Source organism: Nerophis lumbriciformis, linkage group LG26 (assembly GCF_033978685.3).
Source record: "Nerophis lumbriciformis linkage group LG26, RoL_Nlum_v2.1, whole genome shotgun sequence".
Classification (NCBI taxonomy): Eukaryota; Metazoa; Chordata; class Actinopteri; order Syngnathiformes; family Syngnathidae; genus Nerophis; species Nerophis lumbriciformis.
Genome location: NC_084573.2, coordinates 36,525,001 through 36,550,000, shown reverse-complemented (window position 1 = coordinate 36,550,000; position 25,000 = coordinate 36,525,001). Strand labels below are relative to the sequence as shown.

Sequence of the window (25,000 nt, the reverse complement as noted above, 5' to 3'; positions counted from 1 at the left end):
ATCATTACAGTGGATGTCAGGTGTAGCTAGCTTGCTGTCAGTGTTTAGTTATCGTATCCTCCTACAGTGTGTCGTGAAGCATGTTTAGCTATTTCTCGTCCTCCAGTGATAATGATACTTGTAAAGAAAATCACTTTATTTGTCACCATGGAGACAAGGATTAGTGATTTTTTTTTTTTTTTTTTTATTACAAATATTAAGATGAATACTATTTTTTCAATACATAAATATTAGATGAAGACCATTTTAGATTAAAAAAAAAAGTAAAATAATATTTTTGAATAAAAATATTAGGATGATGGCATTTTTTCAAATAAGAAAATATTAGAAGGAACATTTTTTTTATAAAAAAAATATTTGGATGAGGATTTTTTCAATAAAAAATATTAAGAGAAAGACTATGTTTGATTAAAAAACATTAAGAGGAAGGCTATTTATAAAATAAATAATATTATAAGGACTTTTTTAATTTAAAAAATATTAGGGGGAAAACTATTTTTTGATTACAAATATTAAGATGAATACTATTTTTTCAATACATAAATATTAGTTGAAGACCATTTTAGATTTAAAAAAAAAGTAAAATAATATTTTTGAATAAAAATATTAGGATGATGGCATTTTTTCAAATAAGAAAATATTAGAAGGAACATTTTTTTTTATAAAAAAAATATTTGGATGAGGATTTTTTCAATAAAAATATTAAGAGAAAGACTATGTTTGATTAAAAAACATTAAGAGGAAGGCTATTTATAAAATAAATAATATTATAAGGACTTTTTTAATTAAAAAAATATTAGGGGGAAAACTTTTTTTTGATTACAAATATTAAGATGAATACTATTTTTTCAATACATAAATATTAGATGAAGACCATTTTAGATTAAAAAAAAAAGTAAAATAATATTTTTGAATAAAAATATTAGGATGATGGCATTTTTTCAAATAAGAAAATATTAGAAGGAACATTTTTTTTATAAAAAAAAAATATTAGGATGATGGCATTTTTTCAAATAAGAAAATATTAGAAGGAACATTTTTTTTTATAAAAAAAAATATTTGGATGAGGATTTTTTCAATAAAAAATGTTAAGAGAAAGACTATGTTTGATTAAAAAAACATTAAGAGGAAGGCTATTTATAAAATAAATAATATTATAAGGACTTTTTTAATTTAAAAAATATTAGGGGGAAAACTATTTTTTGATTACAAATAGTAAGATGAATACTATTTTTTCAATACATAAATATTAGATGAAGACCATTATAGATTAAAAAAAAAAGTAAAATAATATTTTTGAATAAAAATATTAGGATGATGGCATTTTTTCAAATAAGAAAATATTAGAAGGAACATTTTTTTTATAAAAAAAATATTTGGATGAGGATTTTTTCAATAAAAAATATTAAGAGAAAGACTGTTTGATTAAAAAAACATTAAGAGGAAGGCTATTTATAAAATAAATAATATTATAAGGACTTTTTTAATTTAAAAAATATTAGGGGGGAAACTATTTTTTGATTACAAATATTAAGATGAATACTATTTTTTCTTTACCAAAAAATTAGATGAAGACAATTTTAAAAATAAAAACAAAGTAGTTGAAATAATATTTTTAGTTAAAAATATTAGATGAAGACAATTTTAGAAAAAAAAGAAAGTACAAGAATATTTTCAAATAAAAAATATTAGGATGAAGGTAGTTTTTCAAATAAAAACATTATGAGGAAAAAAAATGTAATAAAAAAATATTTGGACAAGGATTTTTTAAATAAAAAAATATTAAGAGAAATACTATTTTTGATTTAAAAAAACAAACAAGAGGAAGGCTATTTATAAAATAAAAAATATTAGGATAAGAACTTTTTTTTAATAAAAACAATTTTAGGGGGAAACTATTTTTGATTACAAATATTAAGATGAATACTATTTGCTCACTACAAACAAATTAGGTGAAGACAATTAAAAAAATAAAAACAGTAAGTGAAATAATATTTTTAAATAAAAATATTACGATGAAGACAAATTTTCTAATAAAAAATAGTAGGTGCAACATTTTTTTAAGCAAAAATATTAAAAAGGATTTTTTTTCAAAAAATAAATATTAAGAGGGACTATTTTTAAAGATGTATTAGGATAAATAATTTTTATATTTGTAAAAATATTAGGAGGAAAACTATTTTTAATTAGAAATATTAGGGAGGACAATTATTTTAATACAAATATTACCGTAGTTGAAGACTTTGTTAATAAAAATGTTAGTATAAAGACCATTTGTAAAAATAAAAACATATAAGGATGTAGACTATTTTTTAACTTGTAAACCAGCACTATCATGCCCAGAAACTGTTACTTTTCAAACAGAGTATAGTACCGTTTTTGATTCATTAGTACCATGATACTATACCAGTACCGGTATACTGTAATACCCTAGAAGCAATACAATAAAGTAAACATGACTACTATGATAGACAATTTTACTTCCCATCAAGAGACTGGTCTTATCCGAGAGGAGACTGAGGGCGCGCTGCAGCTGAGTGGAGACTGTGGAGTACAATAATGTAGCATCCAGAGCTAAGACACATCAGCATGTCTTCATTTTGCTCCAAGTTTTGATAAGTCCGGTTGACTGACGGGCGGCTCTCATTGGCTGACTTCAATACTTCCTGTTTGTGCCCAAGGCGTCAGGAGCGAGTAGCATTGTGGAAACTTCTATCAAGACTGATGTGTCTGGCTTGGCGTGTCACATGACCGCCACATCACACAGAAGACATGAAGGCTTAACGAGACACGCTCATATTTCTTCTTCTACTCTTCATTGTGGTCACCTCGGGATGAAAGGCGGGCCTTTAATCTCAAAGAGCTCACAGGAATTCAGTCAGGAATGTTCTCCAAACCCTCTTAAGTCCATCTGACCCAATAGCACCCCGCCGTCGCACTCGCATCGCGCACAAGTTCTGCATGCCATGTTCAGCGTGATCGCCGCCTGTCACGCCTTAAACCTCTTAGGGCGCAACCATTTCTTTTAACAACACCCGCCTTGTTTGTTTCCCTCCTGATCGTGTTTGCAATCATTGGTGCTGGCTTTTATGTCATATATCTATATATATATCTATATATCTATATATATATATATATATATATATATCAACTGGCCACAACATTAGGTACAACAAGACAACTTTTGACATGAAAAATATTAAGTTGAAGACTTTTTTTTCTTCAAATAAAAAGATATTAGGATTGAGACTTTTTTTTTTTTTTTTATAAAACGTATACAGTAAAGAGGAAGACTATTTTTCAAATAAAATATATTAGAAGGAAGACTTATTTTTAAATAAAAAAAAAAAAATTAAGTGGAAGACTATTTTTTTTTCAATAAAAAATATTAAGAGGAAGGCTATTTATAAAATAAAAAATGTTAGGATAAGGACTTTTTTTTAAGTGAAAAAAATAGGGGGAAAACTATTTTTTTATTACAAATATTAAGATGAATACTATTTTTTCAATACAAAAATATTAAGAGAAATACTATTTTTGAATAAAAAAAACAAAAGGAAGACTATTTTTCAAAAAAATATATATTTTTATAAAAAACATTAAGAAGAAGGCTATTTATGAAATAAATAAAAAAATTAAGATATGGTCTTTTTTTTAATAAAACATATACAGTAAAGAGGAAGACTATTTTTCAAATAAAATATATTAGAAGAAAGACTTATTTTTAAATAATAAAAAAAAATTAAGTGGAAGGCTATTTTTTTTCAATAAAAAATATTAAGAGGAAGGCTATTTATAAAATAAAAAATGTTAGGATAAGTGAAAAAAATATTAGGGAGAAAACTATTTTTTTATTACAAATATTAAGATGAATACTATTTTTTTCAATACAAAAATATTAAAAGAAATACTATTTTTGATTAAAAAAAACAAGAGGAAGACTATTTTTCAAATAAAATGTATTTTTATAAAAAAACATTAAGAGGAAGGCTATTTATGAAATAAAAAACAATATTAAGACATGGTCTTTTTTTTAATAAAACATATACAGTAAAGAGGAAGACTATTTTTCATTATAAAATATATTAGAAGGAAGACTTATTTTTAAATAAAATAAAAAAATTAAGGGGAAGACTATTTTTTTTATTTTAATAAAAACATTAAGAGGAAGGCTATTTATAAAATAAAAAAATATTAGAATAAGGACTTTTTAATTTAAAAACATTAAGGGGAACATTATTTATTGATTACAAATTAAGATGATCATTCTTTTTTAAATTAAAACAACTATTAAGTGGAAGACTATTTTTAATAAAAACATTAAGAGAAAGACTATTTCTAAAATAAAAAAATATTAGGAAAGGGACCTTTTTTAAATTAAAAAAAATAGTAGATGAAGACAATTTTAGAAAAAAATTTAAGTAAAATAATATTTTTAAATAAAAATATTATGATAAAGGTAGTTTTCCAAATAAAACATATATTTTAAAAAATATATGATAAAAAATACCAAGAGAAAGACTATTTTTGAATTATTATTTTTTTAAACATTAAGAGGAAGGCTATTTATGAAATAAAAAAAAATATTATGCTAATGTCTTTTTTTTAATAAAACATATACAGTAAAGAGGAAGACTATTTTTCAAATAAAATATATTAGAAGGAAGACTTATTTTTAAATAAATAAATAACAATTAAGTGGAAGACTATTTTTTTTTTTCAATAAAAAATATTAAGAGGAAGGCTATTTATAAAATAAAAAATGTCAGGATAAGTGAAAAAAATATTAGTGGGAAAACTATTTTTTTATTACAAATATTAAGATGAGTACTATTTTTTCAATACAAAAATATTAAAAGAAATACTATTTTTGATTAAAAAAACAAGAGGAAGACTATTTTTCAAATAAAATATATTTTTATAAAAAACATTAAGAGGAAGGATATTTATGAAATAAAAAAAATATTAGGATATGGTCTTTTTTAAAAAATAAAACATATACAGTAAAGAAAAGACTATTTTTCAAATAGAATATATTAGAAGGAAGACTTATTTTTAAATAATTTTAAAAAATTAAGTCGGAGACTATTTTTTCAATAAAAAACATTAAGAGGAAGGCTATTTATAAAATAAAAAATGTTAGGATAAGGACTTTTTTTTAAGTGAAAAAAATAGGGGGAAAACTATTTTTTTATTACAAATATTAAGATGAATACTATTTTTTCAATACAAAAATATTAAAGGAAATACTATTTTTGATTAAAAAAAAACAAGAGGAAGACTATTTTTCAAATAAAATATATTTTTATAAAAAACATTAAGAGGAAGGATATTTATGAAATCAAAAAAATATTAGGATATGGTCTTTTTTTTAAAATAAAACATATACAGTAAAGAGGAAGACTATTTTTCAAATAAAATATATTAGAAGGAAGACTTATTTTTAAATAAAATAAAAAAAATTAAGGGGAAGACTATTTTTTTTATTTAAAAAAAACATTAAGAGGAAGGCTATTTATAAAATAAAAAAATATTAGAATAAGGACTTTTTAATTTAAAAACATTAAGGGGAACATTATTTATTGATTACAAATTAAGATGATCACTATTTTTTAAATTAAAACAACTATTAAGTGGAAGACTATTTTTAATAAAAACATTAAGAGGAAGACTATTTATAAAATAAAAAAATATTAGGAAAGGGACCTTTTTTAAATAAAAAAATAGTAGATGAAGACAATTTTAGAAAAAAATTTAAGTAAAATAATATTTTTAAATAAAAAATATTACGATAAAGGTAGTTTTCCAAATAAAACATATATTTAAAAAAAATATATGATTAAAAAATACCAAGAGAAAGACTATTTTTGAATTATTATTTTTTTAAACATTAAGAGGAAGGCTATTTATAAAATTAAAAATATTAGAATAAGGACTTTTTAAATTTAAAAACATTAAGGGGAACATTATTTATTGATTACAAATTAAGATGATCACTATTTTTTAAATTAAAACAACCATTAAGTGGAAGACTATTTTTAATAAAAACATTAAGAGGAAGACTATTTATAAAATAAAAAAATATTAGGAAAGGGACCTTTTTTAAATAAAATTAAAAAAGTAGATGAAGACAATTTTAGAAAAAAATTTAAGTAAAATAATATTTTTAAATAAAAATATTACGATAAAGGTAGTTTTCCAAATAAAACATATATTTAAAAAAATATATGATAAAAAATATCAAGAGAGACTATTTTTGAATTATTTTTATAAACATTAAGAGGAAGGCTATTTATGAAATTAAAAAAATATTATGATAAAGTCTTTTTTTTTAATAAAACATATACAGTAAAGAGGAAGACTATTTTTCAAATGAAATATATTAGAAGGAAGACTTATTTTTAAATAATAAAACAAAAATTAAGTGGAAGACAATTTTTTTCATAAAAAAACATTAAGAGGAAGGCTATTTATAAAATACAAAATATTAGGGTAAGGACTTTTTTTAATGAAAAAAAAATATTAAGGGGAAATACATTTTTGATTAGAAATTATTAATGTTACTACTATTTTTTAAGTTAAAAAAACGATTAAGTGGAAGACTATTTTTAATAAAAACATTAAGAGGAAGGCTATTTATAAAATTAAAAATATTAGGATAAGGACATTTTTAATAAAAAAAATATTAGGGGGAAATTATTTTAGATTAGAAATTATTAAGAAATTATTAAGATGAATACTATTTTTTTAATTTAAAAAACTTAAGTGGAAGACTATTTTACTATGTTTGAATTAAAAAAAAACATTAAGAGGAAGGCTATTTATAAAATAAAATACAAAATTTTAATTTAAAAAATATTATGGGGAAAAATATTTTTTGATTACAAATATTAAGATGGATACTATTTTTTCATTACCAAAAAATAAGGTGAAGACAATTCACCTTATTTTTAGACAAAAATATTAGATGAAGACAATTTTAGAAAAAAAAAAGAAAGTACAATAATATTTTAAAATAAAAATATTAGGATGAAGGTAGTTTTTCAAATAAAAAACATAGAAGGAATAACATTTTTATTTAAAAAAAATATTTGGACAAGGATTTTTTCAATAAAAAATATAAAGAGAAATATTATTTTTGATTAAAAAAAACAAGAGGAAGGCTATTTATAAAATAAAAAATATTAGGATAAGGACTCTTTTTTTTTTTTTAAATAAAAACAATTTTAGGGGGGAAACTATTTTTGATTACAAATATTAAGATGAATACTATTTGCTCACTACAAACAAATTAGGTGAAGACAATTTTAAAAATAAAAACAGTAAGTGAAATAATATTTTTAAATAAAAATATTACGATGAAGACAAATTTTCTAATAAAAAATAGTAGGTGCAACATTTTTTTAAGAAAAAATATTTAAAAGGATTTTTTCAAAAAATAAATATTAAGAGGGACTATTTTTAAAGATGTATTAAGAGAAATACTTTTTATATTTATAAAAATATTAGGAGGAAAACTATTTTTAATTAGAAACATTAGGGAGGACAATTATTTTAATACAAATATTAGTTGAAGACTTTGTTATTATAAAGACCATTTGTAAAAATAAAAACATATAAGGATGTAGACTATTTTTTAAGCAACTTTTGTGTTGATGCTCTTCAAGTTTGCAGGTGGATCTGACAAAGTAGTGTGAGTGAGTCTCTATACTGCCCTCCAGTGGTCGTCTGGCTGCATTGCTGGCAACATGCTTTGGTTATACTTTAAAAAGAAATTGTAGCTTATCTGAATTTGCAATTTTCTTTTCTGTTTTAGATGTGATTGGTTAAGGAGCGTATTTAAAATGTTCTTTTGTCCACAGGTGACCATCAGAGGGGAGGAGTGGACCTACATCGCCACCCAGGGCCCGCTCGCCAACACCTGCGCCGACTTCTGGCAGATGGTCTGGGAGCAGGGGGTCAGCGTCATCGCTATGGTTACGGCCGAGGAGGTAACACACACACACATACACACACAAGTCCATTACTAATTGCGTCTTTTCTTTGAAATCGATAATGAGATGAGTTGATTCTCCACCCAGGAGGGCGGCAGGCCCAAGAGTCACCGCTATTGGCCCAAACTGGGCTCCAAGCACAACTCGGCCACGCACGGCAAGTTCAAGGTGACCACCAAGTTCCGCACCGACTCGGGGTGCTACGCCACCACGGGGTTAAAGGTCAAACACCTGCTGTCGGGCCAGGAGAGGACGGTGTGGCACCTGCAGTACACCGACTGGCCCGAGCAGGGCTGCCCCGAATACGTCCAGGGGTTCCTCTGTGAGTTCCATCCTCCATTTCCTTTCTTATTACTGTTGGTTATTAATATGATTATTGTTGCAGCCTACCTGGAGGAGATCCAGTCTGTGAGGAGACACACCAACTCCATGTTGGACACCTCCAAGAGCCTCAACCCCCCGGTGGTGGTGCACTGTAGCGCGGGGGTGGGCCGCACAGGTGTGGTCATCCTCACTGAGCTCATGATCAGCTGTCTGGAGCACAATGAGGTAAGTAGAACGCCGCCATGTTTGGAGGGGGAATAATGAAGGAGCATGCAAATGTATTGGGACACATGGACATTACAGAAGTGTGTGGATTTAATTTTTCAGCTTGGGGAAAATATTAAGATGAAGACTTTTTAAATAAAAAGATATTAGGATGGAGACTATTTTTTATAAAACATATACAATAAAGAGGAAGACTATTTTTACATGAAAAAATATTAGAAGAAGACTATTTTTTTTTTTTTTTTTTTAATTAAGCGAAGGACTATTTTTTATTAAAAACATTAAGAGGAAGGCTATTTATAAAATAAAAAATATTAGGATAAGGACTTCTTTTTTTTTTAAGTGAAAAAAATATTAGGGGAAAACTATTGTTTAGTGAAAAAATATTAGAAGACTATTTTTTAAATATATAAAAAAAATTATTAAGTGAAAATAAAAAATATTAGGATAAGGACTTTTTTTTTAAGTGAAAAAAACATTATGGGGAAAACTATTTTTTAATAAAAGAAATATTAGAAGACTATTTTTTTAATAAAAGAAATATTAGAAGACTATTTTTTTAAATAAATTAATAAATACATAATTAAGTGAAAGACTATTTTATTATTTAAAAAATTAAGAGGATGGCTATATATAAAATAAAAAATATTATCATAAGGCCTTTTTTAAGTGAAAAAAATATTAAGGGGGAAACTGTTTTTAAATGAAAAAATATTAGAAGAAGACTATTTTTTAAATAAAAAAATAATAATTAGGCGAAAGACTATTTTTTTATTAAAAACATTAAGAGGAAGGCTATATATACAATAAAAAATATTAGGATAAGGACTTTTTTTTAAGTGAAAAAAATATTAGGGGGAAAACTATTTTTTAATAAAAAAATATTAGAAGACTATTTTTTTAAATAAATAATTAAGCGAAAGACTATTTTTTATTAAAAACATTAAGAGGAAGGCTATTTATAAAATAAAAAATATTAGGATAAGGACTTTTTTTAAGTGAAAAAAATATTAGGGGGAAACTTTTTTAATGAAAAATTATTAAGTGAAAGACTATTTTTTTTATGAAAAACATTAAGAGGAAGGCTATATATAAAATAAATATTAGGATAAGGACTTTTTTTAAGTGAAAGAAATATTAGGGGGAAAACTATTTTTTAATAAAAAAATATTAGAAGACTATTTTTTAAATAAATGAATAAATAATTAAGTGAAAGACTATTTTTTTATTAAAAACATTAAGAGGAAGGATATTTATAAAATAAAAAATATTAGGATAAGGACTTTTTTTTTTAAGTGAAAAAAATATTAGGGGAAAACTATTTTTTAATGAAAAAATATTAGAAGAAGACTATTTTTTAAATAGATAAAACAATTATTAAGTGAAAGACTTTTTTTTAATGAAAAACATTAAGAGGAAGGCTATATATAAAATAAAAAATATTAGGATAAGGACTTTTTTTAAGTGAAAAAAATATTAGGGGAAAACTATTTTTTAATAAAAGAAATATTAGAAGACTATTTTTTAATAAAAGAAATATTAGAAGACTATTTTTTAAATAAATTAATACATAGATAATTAGGTGAAAGACTATTTTTTTATTAAAAAAATTAAGAGGACGGCTATATATAAAATAAAAAATATTAGAATAAGGCCTTTTTTTAAGTGAAAAAAATATTAGGGGGAAAACTGTTTTTAAATGAAAAAATATTAGAAGAAGACTATTTTTTAAATAAATAAATGAATAATTATGGGAAAGACTATATTTGTATTAAAAACATTAAGATGAAGGCTATTTATAAAATAAAAAATATTAGGATAAGGTCTTTTTTTTAAGTGAAAGAAATATTAGGGGAAAACTATTTTTTTATGAAAAATTATTAAGTGAAAGACTTTTTTTTTAATGAAAAACATTAAGAGGAAGGCTATATATAAAATAAAAAATATTAGAATAAGGCCTTTTTTTAAGTGAAAAAAATATTAGGGGGAAAACTATTTTTTAATGAAAAAATATTAGAAGAAGACTATTTTTTAAATAAATAAAAAAATAATTATGGGAAAGACTATATTTGTATTAAAAACATTAAGAGGAAGGCTATTTATACAATAAAAAATATTAGGATAAGGTCTTTTTTTTAAGTGAAAAAAATATTAGGGGAAAACTATTTTTTAATGAAAAATTATTAAGTGAAAGACTATTTTTTTTAATGAAAAACATTAAGAGGAAGGCTATACATAAAATAAATATTAGGATAAGGACTTTTTTTAAGTGAAAGAAATATTAGGGGGAAAACTATTTTTTAATAAAAAAATATTAGAAGACTATTTTTTAAATAAATAAATAATTAAGTGAAAGACTATTTTTTTATTTAAAGAATTAAGAGGACGGCTATATATAAAATAAAAAATATTAGGATAAGGCCTTTTTTTAAGTGAAAAAAATATTAGGGGGAAAACTGTTTTTAAATGAAAAAATATTAGAAGAAGACTATTTTTTAAATAAATAAAAAAAATAATTATGCGAAAGACTATTTTTTTATTAAAAACATTAAGAGGAAGGCTATTTATAAAATAAAAAATTAGGATAAGGACTTTTTTTAAGTGAAAAAAATATTAGGGGGAAAACTACTTTTTTGATTACAAATATTAAGATGAATACTATTTTTTCATTACAAAAATATTTGAAGAAGACAATTTTAGAAAAAAAAGGAAAGTAAAATAATATATTTAAATAAAAATATTAGGATGAAGGTAGTTTAAAAAAAAATGTAATGTCATTTTTCAGCTGGGGGAAAAAAAAAACATCATAGGAATTAATTATAATTATTTTAAATATTAATTTGCCAAAATAGAAATTACAAATTAACATATTTTTTCCTCAATAACGTTCTTATTGTATTTTAAACATTGAAAATATAAATATTCATAGTTTTCAGGCATTATAAAAGAAAAAAACAATATAAAAGTGTACTTATGTGAAGTATGGAGGCGTACCTAATGAAGTGTCCCAGACCTAATAGAAGCACAGGTTCTACACTGCCCTCTTGTGGAAGTTTTGCAACATTACATACGGTTACATTGCTCTTTAAAATAAAATAAAAAAATATTTTTTGCCCAAATTTATGTTCGTTGAATTAATTATTAGAAGTAAAGATTCCAAGTTCCTTATTGTTACCTGCCATTTAATTTTTTGTTAAATAAGTCCTGTAAATTCCTGTTATAGCTCCTTCAATAATTAATTAATTAAATCTTGTAATTTCATGTTTTTTGTTGTTTTGATTGAATTGATTTTATATTCTTATCTTTAGGTGTTGTATGCACTTAATGTTTTTACTCAAGTGGGATGACTGGTGGGCTACACTGTGGGTGTCTACTGTAAAACAATGCATTTTTCCTCCTAATGCTTGGTGTGTGTGTGTATTTTTCCCCTCCTCTCCTGTCCAGCCCGTGGAGGTGCCCACCATGTTGTCAGGTCTTAGGCAGCAGAGGATGCTGATGGTCCAGACCATCTCACAGTACAAGTTTGTGTACCAGGTCCTCATTCAGTTCCTTAAGAACTCCCGTCTCATTTAGCTCCGTCATGTTGTTGGAGAGTCTAGGCCAGAGGTGTCAAACTCATTTTAGATGGGAGGGCCAAATGGAGAAAAATCTACTCACGAGTGGTAAAATCACGGATCGATAACTTCAAAACAAAGACAACTTCAGATTGTTTTGTTTAAAAATAGAACAAACACATTCTGAAAATGTACAAATCTTAATTTTTTTATTTTTTTTTACACATACATGTTGCGGTTAATAGTATTCTACCTTTATTTGTTGTTATTTATACTTTCTGAATAAATGATGTGATAATGTTCATCAGTCAACTCAATGGTGGTCATTTTTAATCCATCAACGTAAAAAATAATAATATCAAAATCAAATTACAGGATGTTATTTATGTACCGTATTTTCCGCACTATTAGCCGCACCTAAAAACCACAAATTTACTCAAAAGCTGACAGTGCGGCTTTTAACCCGGTGCGCTTTATATATGGATTAATATTAAGATTCATTTTCATAAAGTTTCGGTCTCGCAACTACGGTAAACAGCCGCCATCTTTTTTCCCCCGTAGAAGAGGAAGTGCTTCTTCTTCTACGCAAGCAACCGCCAAGGTAAGCACCCGCCCCCATAGAACAGGAAGCGCTTCTTCTTCTACTGTAAGCAACCACCCGCCCGCGTAGAAGAAGAAAAAGCGCGCGGATATTACCGTACGTTTCATTTCCTTTGTGTGTTTACATCTGTAAAGACCACAAAATGGCTCCTACTAAGCGACAGGGATCCGGTTCATGAAAAGACGCAATCTCTCCATCCGCACACGGATTACTATTTCACAGCAACTGCCTAAAGACTTTCAAGAAAAGCTGGCTACTTTCCGTGCATATTGTAAAAACAAGATAGCTGAAAAAAAGATCCGGCCAGAGAACATTATCAACATGGACGGACGAGGTTCCACTGACTTTTGATATTCCTGTGAACCGCACTGTGGATACAACGGGAGCACGTACGGTGAATATTCGCACCACAGGGAATGAGAAGTCATCCTTCACTGTGGTTCTAGCTTGCCATGCTAATGGCCAGAAACTTCCACCCATGGTGATATTCAAAAGGAAGACCTTGCCCAAAAGAGACCTTTCCAGCCGGCGTCATCATAAAAGCTAACTCGAAGGGATGGATGAAGAAAAGATGAGCGAGTGGTTAAGGTAAGTTTAAGTTTACGCGAAGAGGCCGGGTGGCTTTTTTCACGCAGCTCCGTCCATGTTGATATACGACTCCATGCGCGCCCACATCACGCTGGTTTTTAATATATTATTAAAGTTTGACTGACCTATTTGACTGTTTTTTTTGACATTCCTTTAGCGCAGTTAGATGCGGCTTACAACACGGGGGGCGGCTTATAGGTGGACAAAGTTTTGAAATATGCCGTTCATTGAAGGCGCGGCTTATAACCCAGGGCGGCTTATGGTGCGGAAAATACGGTAGTTTGCTCATTTTCCTCGACTGGTGCACTAACACGTGGTTTATTTTGTACATATGTAGCATCATCTGCAAAGAATTGCTATTGCGACATCTAGTGGACACATTTAGAACAGCAGTTGCTTTCACTCCAAATTTTGGGCTCATTTTTATACTTTGCAAAGTCATCCCGCTGGCCGGGTAAAACCTGTTCGTACGTTTGACACCCCTGGTCTAGGCCTTTCAGTTGCGTTACAATCCGCCTACGCCGATGTAAAATATTATGGGAAATAATCTAATCACATTAGCGTGTTAATTCATGGATTTATCAAGTCTTCTAAATGAATGAGCAAATCCTGGTTTCACCTCATTTACTGTATTTCTGTTAACATGTAACAACAACTACATTTCAACAATAATTCCCTGAGATGCAATTGTTTTTATATACTTAATAGTCTGCCTGTTGGACTCACATGTGTAAATACTGTATCTTTGTGCTGATATCCACACGCCTATCTGTTGTTTTTTTTTTACCTCCAAAGATGGAATCTTGAAATCAGCATGTATTAATATTATTTGTCTTGTTGTGAGAGCAAGGCTTCAAACGGTCTATCTTCCTCTCAGGAAAGAGAAAGCTGATATTTGGGTTTGGTTTTTGAAGGGAAAAAAAACAAAATCATTGATTAAAGTGATACTTCTGTACATACACTAATGGACGTGCGTGACAAAACTTTTTATATCTTTCCTGACTTGGTACTCCAAAATACCGCGACCTGTTTAAACTATGCATGCTTTTTAAGATATTTTCATTGTATATATAAACATATATATAAATATATTCTCAGATATATATATATATAAGCTTCCTGCTCTCTTTACATTCAAGTGTTTTCTTGCACTTCCATGTCACGCGGCATTCCACTGTTTGTTCATATTTAATCCTATTTTTTTTGCTAAACCTCACCCTTTACAAAAGAGATGTGTACATATATTTTGTATATGTGTTTCCACTGCATTCCCCTTACTCAAACATGTACTTGCTTTTTAAGCAATAAAGCCTTATTTTCTTTAAGAGTGGCCAACAGCTGTATTGGTTATTAATGAAGTGTTTATGTGCAGAAGGGAATTCCTCTCCCTTCGTGCTAAGAGTGACGAGGAGCCGAGAGCTTTTCGTGCAAACATGCACGCTTTTTAACGGGCTCCCTGGTGGCCAAGCTGCCTTCCTGGTAAGTCAACAAACACACGCGTGTGCACGACACGTACAACACACTCTTATGTCCGCTCCGGAACAAAAAACAAATGCTAAATGTCTTAGCGGCTTGTAGTAGTCTGGTTTTATCATTACACATTTAAGCAATGAACAACATTGGGTTTTTTGTGTTAAATATGTATTTTTTCTACAAATTGTATTACTCTTAAAATAAAATCACATTAAAAAAAATATATATATATGTTTATATATTTTGAAAAAGATTTATATATATTTTATTTAATTTTTTTTTAAATTATATTATTTTATTAAAAACAATTAAATTCATTTTCAAATCATATTTATTTTTGGGGTAATTTTTTTAATAAAGTGTTTTTGCTACAAAAATTTATGGAAAAACGTTACATTTTTAAAAATGTAACTATTTTTATAAATATTTTACATTTTCTAAATTTGATTGAAAAAGAATTAAACACATTTTTTTTTTATTATTATATTATTCTATTAAAAACAATCAAATTCATTTTCAAATCATATTTATTTTTGGGGTAATTTTTTTAATAAAGCGTTTTTGCTACAAAAATTTATGGAAAAACGTTACATTTTTAAAAATGTAACTATTTTTATAAATATTTTACATTTTCTAAATTTGATTGAAAAAGAATTAAACACATATTTTTTTTTTTTTTTTTTTTTTAAATTATATTATTCTATTAAAAACAATTAAATTCATTTCCAAATCATATTTATTTTTGGGGTAATTTTTTTAATAAAGCGTTTTTGCTACAAAAATTTGTGGAAAAACGTTACATTTTTAAAAATGTAACTATTTTTATAAATATTTTACATTTTCTAAATTTGATTGAAAAAGAATTAAACACATATTTTATTTTATTTTTTTATTTTTTTAAAAATTATATTATTTTATTAAAAACAATTACATTCATTTTCAAATCATATTTATTTTTGGGGTAATTTTTTTAATAAAGCGTTTTTGCTACAAAAATTTATGGAAAAACGTTACATTTTTAAAAATGTAACTATTTTTATAAATATTTTACATTTTCTAAATTTGATTGAAAAAGAATTAAACACATATTTTATTTTATTTTTTTATTTTTTTTTAAAATTATATTATTTTATTAAAAACAATTAAATTCATTTTCAAATCATATTTATTTTTGGGGTAATTTTTTTAATAAAGCGTTTTTGCTACAAAAATGTATGGAAAAACGTTACATTTTTAAAAATGTAACTATTTTTATAAATATTTTACATTTTCTAAATTTGATTGAAAAAGAATTAAACACATATTTTTTTATTTTATTTTTTTAAATTATATTATTCTATTAAAAACAATCAAATTCATTTTCAAATCATATTTATTTTTGGGGTAATTTTTTTAATAAAGCGTTTTTGCTACAAAAATTTATGGAAAAACGTTACATTTTTAAAAATGTAACTATTTTTATAAATATTTTACATTTTCTAAATTTGATTGAAAAAGAATTAAACACATTTTATTTTATTTTTTTATTTTTATTTTTAATTATATTATTCTATTAAAAACAATTAAATTCATTTTCAAATCATATTTATTTTTGGGGTAATTTTTTTAATAAAGCGTTTTTGCTACAAAAATGTATGGAAAAACGTTACATTTTTAAAAATGTAACTATTTTTATAAATATTTTACATTTTCTAAATTTGATTGAAAAAGAATTAAACACATATTTTTATTTTTATAAAATGATTACATATGAAAAACATTGTTTTATAAAATAATGAGGTATTTAAAAACTGTAAAATAGTTTTCAAAATATTTAAAAAAAAAGTTTTTAAAAAATGTATGATTTTTTATGACTAATAAAATATTTTGTAATAAAATAATTACATGTATAACCAACTACTTTTTAAAAACTTACTTGCACATTCACAAGTGGAGGAGTTCAAGTACCTCAAAGTCTTGTTCACGAGTGAGGGAAGAGTGGATCGTGAGATCGACAGGCGGATCGGTGCAGCGTCTTCAGTAATGCGGACGCTGTATCGATCCGTTGTGGTGAAGAAGGAGCTGAGCCGGAAGGCAAAGCTCTCGATTTACAGGTCGATCTACGTTCCCATCCTCACCTATGGTCATGAGCTTTGGGTCATGACCGAAAGGACAAGATCACGGGTACAAGCGGCCCAAATGAGTTTCCTCCGCCGAGTGGCGGGGCTCTCCCTTAGAGATAGGGTGAGAAGCTCTGCCATCCGGGGGGAGCTCAAAGTAAAGCCGCTGCTCCTCCACATGGAGAGGAGCCAGATGAGGTGGTTCGGGCATCTGGTCAGGATGCCACCCGAACGCCTCCCTAGGAAGGTGTTTCGGGCACGTCCGACCGGTAGGAGGCCACGGGGAAGACCCAGGACACGCTGGGAAGACTATGTCTCCCGGCTGGCCTGGGAACGCCTCGGGATCCCCCGGGAGGAGCTGGACGAAGTGGCTGGGGAGAGGGAAGTCTGGGCTTCCCTGCTTAGGCTGCTGCCCCCGCGACCGACCTCGGATAAGCGGAAGAAGATGGATGGATGGATGGATAAAATCACATTTAAAAAATATATATATATGTTTATATACTTTGAAAAAGATTTATACATATATATGTATATTTTTTTTAATTATTATATTATTCTATTAAAAACAATTAAATTCATTTTCAAATCATATTTATTTTTGGGGTAATTTTTTTAATTAAGCGTTTTTGCTACAAAAATTTATGGAAAAACGTTACATTTTTAAAAATGTAACTATTTTTATAAATATTTTACATTTTCTAAATTTGATTGAAAAAGAATTAAACACATTTTACTATTCTATTCATGAAAAAAATCCCATTTTAATTTATTTTTAAATATATTTTTATATATATATATATATATATTGTTTGGAAAATATTTTGCATGTTGTAACTTTCAAATATGTAATTTTAATGAAAATGTTTTGTCTACAAATGTTATTTATTTTTAAAAAAATTCAACAATATTTTAAAAGAGTAGCTAGTTTTTTAGATATGTAATTATTTTATTAAAAATACTTCATCTACAGTAATTTATACATCATTATTTTAGGAAAAAAATTTTTTATAAAATGATTACATATGAAAAACATTGTTTTATAAAATAATGAGATATTTAAAAACTGTAAAATAGTTTTCAATATATATATAAAAAAAGGTTTTAAAAAATGTATGACTTTTTATGACTACTAAAATATTTTGTAATAAAATAATTACATATATAACCAACTACTTTTTAAAAACTTACTTGCACATTTTTTAAATATGTAATTTTTTTTAGAAAAATGTTTTTCTACAGATGTTACTATTCATTAAAAATATCCCATTTTTATTTATTTTTAAATATATTTTACATATTTTATTTTTCAACTATGTAATTATTTCATAAACATATTTTATTACCCATACATCACCTGGAGATCATAACACTTACTAAACCTACAATCAGATGACACTAAAGTAATCGTCACTGCGAGGCAGACGGAGCATATTAGTGACGTTATTTAGGGAATTATTTTAAACAAGTAAAATTCAAGAAAAAAAATGCAATCTTTTCTTTGATCCATACTTTTTTTATCCATTCCAAACAAACATTAGTGTATATCCAAATACGTCTTTAAAAAAGCAATTGAAACAATTAAATAAATATGGAAAAAAACGTTTTATAGATATATATATATATATATATATATATATATATATATATATATATATATATATATATATATATATATATATATATATATATACATATATATACATATATATACATATATATATATATATATATATATATATATATATATATATATATATATATATATATATATATATATATATATATATATATATATGATTTGTATGAAAGTTTTTGACAAAACATGGGTGATGAAAAAAACAAAAAATATATATATTACATTTTTATTGCACCTTTCTAAGCAGGACCAATTTGGGACCTGAGGGTAAAAAGTGTAACTGAAATTGTAAGAGCTCTTAAGAGTTGAAAGCAGCAACTTTGGGCCACATCAGTAAACACTAAATGCACAACTCTCTGGAGAGACAAAATAAAACGCTTACCGTATTTTCTGCACTATAAGGCGCACTTAAAATCATTTTTTTCCCCTCAAAACTTGACAGTCAATCAATCAATCAATCAATGTTTATTTATATAGCCCTAAATCACAAGTGTCTCAAAGGGCTGCACAAGCCACAACGACATCCTCGGTACAGAGCCCACATGAGGGCAAGGAAAAACTCACAACCCCAATGGGACGTCGATGTGCGCCTTATACCTCGGTGCAACTAATGTACGGAATAATTCTGGTTGTGCTTCCCGACCTCGAAGCTATTTTATTTGGTAAATGGTGTAATGATAAGTGTGACCGGCAGATGGCAGTCAAACATAAGTAGACGTGTAGACTGCAATATGACTCAAGTAAACAACACCAACATTTTATATGTTCCATTGAAAATATAGAACATTAGCGCTCAAAAATCTATCAAAATGTTTTACTAGGACTTTGGTAAGCTATGAAGCCACACCGCTTGATGGATTGTACTGTGCTTCAACATACCAGTATTATTATGGTGTGTGTATAAGGTAAGACATTATCTGCCGTTTTGTTTCGCAATATTATGCAAAAGCAACTTTTCTTACCTTAAAGGGGAACATTATCACCAGACCTATGTAAGCGTCAATACAGGTAAAAGCCAGTAAATTAGAATATTTTGAAAAACTTGATTTATTTCAGTAATTGCATTCAAAAGGTGTAACTTGTACATTATATTTATTCATTGCACACAGACTGATGCATTCAAATGTTTATTTCATTTAATTTTGATGATTTGAAGTGGCAACAAATGAAAATCCAAAATTCCGTGTGTCACAAAATTAGAATATTACTTAAGGCTAATACAAAAAAGGGATTTTTAGAAATGTTGGCCAACTGAAAAGTATGAAAATGAAAAATATGAGCATGTACAATACTCAATACTTGGTTGGAGCTCCTTTTGCCTCAATTACTGCGTTAATGCGGCGTGGCATGGAGTCGATGAGTTTCTGGCACTGCTCAGGTGTTATGAGAGCCCAGGTTGCTCTGATAGTGGCCTTCAACTCTTCTGCGTTTTTGGGTCTGGCATTCTGCATCTTCCTTTTCACAATACCCCACAGATTTTCTATGGGGCTAAGGTCAGGGGAGTTGGCGGGCCAATTTAGAACAGAAATACCATGGTCCGTAAACCAGGCACGGGTAGATGTTGCGCTGTGTGCAGGCGCCAAGTCCTGTTGGAACTTGAAATCTCCATCTCCATAGAGCAGGTCAGCAGCAGGAAGCATGAAGTGCTCTAAAACTTGCTGGTAGACGGCTGCGTTGACCCTGGATCTCAGGAAACAGAGTGGACCGACACCAGCAGATGACATGGCACCCCAAACCATCACTGATGGTGGAAACTTTACACTAGACTTCAGGCAACGTGGATCCTGTGCCTCTCCTGTCTTCCTCCAGACTCTGGGACCTCGATTTCCAAAGGAAATGCAAAATTTGCATGGTTGGGTGATGGTTTGGGGTGCCATGTCATCTGCTGGTGTCGGTCCACTCTGTTTCCTGAGATCCAGGGTCAACGCAGCCGTCTACCAGCAAGTTTTAGAGCACTTCATGCTTCCTGCTGCTGACCTGCTCTATGGAGATGGAGATTTCAAGTTCCAACAGGACTTGGCGCCTGCACACAGCGCAAAATCTACCCGTGCCTGGTTTACGGACCATGGTATTTCTGTTCTAAATTGGCCCGCCAACTCCCCTGACCTTAGCCCCATAGAAAATCTGTGGGGTATTGTGAAAAGGAAGATGCAGAATGCCAGACCCAAAAACGCAGAAGAGTTGAAGGCCACTATCAGAGCAACCTGGGCTCTCATAACACCTGAGCAGTGCCAGAAACTCATCGACTCCATGCCACGCCGCATTAACACAGTAATTGAGGCAAAAGGAGCTCCAACCAAGTATTGAGTATTGTACATGCTCATATTTTTCATTTACATACTTTTCAGTTGGCCAACATTTCTAAAAAGCCCTTTTTTGTATTAGCCTTAAGTAATATTCTAATTTTGTGACACACGGAATTTTGGATTTTCATTTGTTGCCACTTCAAATCATCAAAATTAAATGAAATAAACATTTGAATGCATCAGTCTGTGTGCAATGAATAAATATAATGTACAAGTTACACCTTTTGAATGCAATTACTGAAATAAATCAAGTTTTTCAAAATATTCTAATTTACTGGCTTTTACCTGTAATCCAGTGCGCCTCATACGAAAAAAGATAGAAAATAGACCATTCATCGGCAATCCAGTGCGCCCTATGGTCCGGAAAATACGGTATGTTATGTTAAAAAAATCCCTAAATAATACTTAATTGGCTTACATTCTTTCAGTGTGAAAACCTGAGGAAGTGTTGAAAGACGCTCATCACAGTTGTGTCATGTGCTTGTGCAGCACTTGCACATAGTGGTGATCTCTCCCGTGGGCCACTTCCATGATGGCCATTGCCTGTCAACACACCGTTTCAGTTTAGACACGCTCTTACAAATAACCCAAAACAAATGTTTTTACTCCACCTTCTTCAGTGCACTCCTGCCCATGGAGCGCCTGTCCAGGTCCACGTAGAGTCTGGCCAGCTTCAGGTACACGGACGACACGTTGAGAGAGTAGGCGGGATACAACTGGCTGCATGGAAATGTGGCTTTATCTTCAACACATGCTTTGCTTCATTCACACTACATGCTCACATTGTCATAGTTCAACATTACAATGTTTTGAAACTGTCACAATATGTTAACTATACCAGTGTTTTTCAACCACTGTGCCGCGGCACACTAAGATACAGTCTGGTGTGCCGTGGGAGATGATCTAATTTCACCTATTTGGGGTAAAAATATTTTGTAATTATAGTCTGCAAATGATGTGTTGTTGTTGAGTGTCTGTGCAGAGTAACCGTGTAATACTCTTCCATATCAGTAGGTGGCAGCCGGTAGCCAGGCCCGGCCCTAACCAATCTGGCGCCCTAGGCAAAATTTTAGGTGGCGCCCCCCCACATCGGCAGTGAAGTGTATATACTCACAAGAAACCGAATAGCTTTGTCTTTGACCTTTTTTTTTTTTACTTACAACTATACCTAATATATAAAGGGGTGGAAAAGTGACTATTACCTGCAGGGCAAACATTAGCTAACCAGAAGGCAATAACAATGTAAACAAAAAACACCTGCTTAAAATATCTAATACAAATGTCCCTGAGGAATGTAAGGTGGGAGTACTGTAATTACCTAACGTTACATTATTATTTTCCATAACAATTTAGCCCCCTCCACAATATTAACCCGACGTTAAAACAGAACTAGCTACTTATTGATTAGCAATTGCCGAGTCATGTAACATTAGCTTAATGCTAAAAAGCCAGGTTACCATCACATTCTGTAACAGACAAATAATTTCATGTACCTTTGTCTTTTCTCGTTTCTCCTCTTCTTTTCTCTTTTTTCTTCCCTGGGCACCTGACAGTTTTGGCCGTTTTGACATCTTGTGTTGATTTTTTGATGTGGTGACGTCCAAAAAAAATCATAATACGGGAAGGGAGGGGGCGCACCGTGCGGGGGGAGGAGGGGGGGCGTAATGTTGTAACAAATAATATTTCTATTAAATAGGCTTTACTTTGCATTTTAATTAACGTGGGATTATTTTTTTGTATTTAGAAATACCAACTTTTAAAAAAAAAAAAATTTTCTCTAACATTTGTGGCACTGGCGTGGCGCCCCCTGATGGACGGCGCCCTTAGCACTCGCCTATACGGCCTATGCCACGGGCCGGCCCTGCCGGTAGCTAATTGCTTTGTAGATGTGGGAAACAGCGGGAGGCAGTGTGCAGGTAAAAAGGTATCTAATGCTTAAACCAAAAATAAACAAAAGGTGAGTGCCCCTAAGAAAAGGCATTGAAGCTTAGGGAAGGCTATGCAGAACGAGACTAAAACTGAACTGGCCACAAAGTAAAGAAAAACAGAATGCTGGAGGACAGCAAAGACTTACTGTGGAGCAAAGACGGCGTCCACAATGTACATCCGAACATGACATGACAATCGACTATGTCCCCACAAAGAAGGATAAAAACATCTTGCTCAAAGGAAGACATGAAACTGCTACAGGAAAATACCAAAAAGAGAGAAAAAGCCACCAAAATAGGAGCGCAAGACAAGAACTAAAACACTTCGCCGCTCCCAGTCTGTGGAACGCTCTCCCTAACCACCTGAACGCACCACAGACTGTGGATGCTTTTAAAAAAGTGGCGAAGTTGGTAGAGTGGCCGTGCCAGCAATCGGAGGGTTGCTGGTTACTGGGGTTCAATCCCCACCTACCATCCTAGTCACGTCCGTTGTGTCCTTGGGCAGTTTTTGACAAAACATGGGTGATGGTGAAAAACAAAAAAAATATCTATTACATTTTTATTGCACCTTTCTAAGCAGGACCAATTTGGGACCTGAGGGTAAAAAGTGTAACTGAAATTGTAAGAGCTCTTAAGAGTTAAAAGCAGCAACTTTGGGCCACATCAGTAAACATTAAATGCACAACTCTCTGGAGAGACAAAATAAAACGCTTACCGTATTTTTCGGACTATAAGGCGCACTTAAAATAATTTTCTTCTCCTCAAAACTTGACAGTCAATCAATCAATGTTTATTTATATAGCCCTAAATCACAAGTGTCTCAAAGGGCTGCACAAGCCACAACGACATCCGCGGTACAGAGCCCACATAAGGGCAAGGAAAAACTCACAACCACAATGGGACGTCTGAACTGGCCACAAAGTAAACAAAAACAGAATGCTGGACGACAGCAAAGACTTACAGTGGAGCAAAGACGGCGTCCACAATGTACATCCGAACATGACATGACAATCGACTATGTCCCCACAAAGAAGGATAAAAACAAAGTAGATGCGGGAAATATCGCTCAAAGGAAGACATGAAACTGCTACAGGAAAATACCAAAAAGAGAGAAAAAGCCACCAAAATGGGAGCGCAAGACAAGAACTAAAACACTTCGCCGCTCCCAGTCTGTGGAACGCTTTCCCTGACCACCTGAGGGCACCACAGACTGTGGATGCTTCTAAAAAAGGCTTAAAAACCCTTTTTAAAAAAAACTTCAATTTAAATATACACGTGCTAGTTCTAGCTATTAGGCTGTTCTATCCCATCCATCCATTTTCTACCGCTTATTCCCTTTGGGGTCGCGGGGGGCGCTGGAGCCTATCTCAGCTACACTCGGGCGGAAGGCGGGGTACACCCTGGACAAGTCGCCCCCTCATCACAGGGCCAACACAGATAGACAGACAACATTCACACTCACATCCACACACTAGGGCCAATTTAGTGTTTCTAATTTTTTTTTTTTTTTTTTTAATTTTTTAATACACCGTAGCACTTTGAGGTTTTTTGCTCAATGTAAAGTGCTTTTACAAATAAAATCTATTATTATTATTATTTAAGCATCCTGTGATTGGATACTCACCGGGGCCGTTAGCGGATGAATTTGAGAACACATACAGTTGATAGACAGTTGCGATAGCCAATCAGATCACAAGTTAGTGAAGTGAAGTGAATTATATTATATTATTATATTATATTATATATTATATTATATATTATATATTATATATTATATTATATATTATATTAATTATTATATTATATTATTATTATTATATAGCGCTTTTTTCTCAAGTGACTCAAAGCGCTTTACATAGTGAAACCCAATATCTAAGTTACATTTTTAAACCAGTGTGGGTGGCACTGGGAGCAGGTGGGTAAAGTGTCTTGCCCAAGGACACAACGGCAGTGACTAGGACGGCGGAAGCGGGGATTGAACCTGGAACCCTCAAGTTGCTGGCACGGCCACTCTACCAACCGAGCTATACCGCCCCAGTTGTTGACAGTAGTCTATCTAGATAGCCTGATTTTTAACGAGACTGATTGGATACTCACTTGTCATTCCAAAGTGAGTATCCAACCACAAGTGGCAATTCAGCAGGAAGCAGGAAGTGTTGCGCCGTAGCCACACCAGGATAGCAGAGAAGGAGAACAAAACGTTGATATATATTTCCAAGAAGGATATTTAAAGAGAGACTACATCTTGTGAGACCATGTCGGCCAACCCCGG

General features: G+C 29.8%; 2 protein-coding genes across 2 annotated transcripts in view; one reads left to right on the top strand and one right to left on the bottom strand.

Annotated features, from left to right (window-relative positions):
- LOC133623677 (tyrosine-protein phosphatase non-receptor type 14-like) overlaps positions 1-14,861 on the top strand; it is a 112,767-nt gene extending 97,906 nt beyond the window's left edge. The window contains exons 16-19 of the mRNA XM_072916292.1: positions 7,863-7,991; positions 8,082-8,316; positions 8,380-8,543; positions 11,988-14,861. Coding sequence (XP_072772393.1) covers positions 7,863-7,991; positions 8,082-8,316; positions 8,380-8,543; positions 11,988-12,116 — 657 coding nt within the window. The 3' untranslated portion in view covers positions 12,117-14,861. The remainder of the gene's footprint in view (positions 1-7,862; positions 7,992-8,081; positions 8,317-8,379; positions 8,544-11,987) is intronic.
- Positions 14,862-21,071: 6,210 nt separating this feature from the next.
- The window catches only part of LOC133623680 (N-lysine methyltransferase SMYD2-A-like), a 48,079-nt gene continuing 44,150 nt past the window's right edge, over positions 21,072-25,000 (bottom strand). Inside the window, exons 11-12 of the mRNA XM_061986969.2 lie at positions 21,412-21,520; positions 21,072-21,343 (exon numbers count right to left, since the gene is read on the bottom strand). Coding sequence (XP_061842953.2) covers positions 21,263-21,343; positions 21,412-21,520 — 190 coding nt within the window. The 3' untranslated portion in view covers positions 21,072-21,262. The remainder of the gene's footprint in view (positions 21,344-21,411; positions 21,521-25,000) is intronic.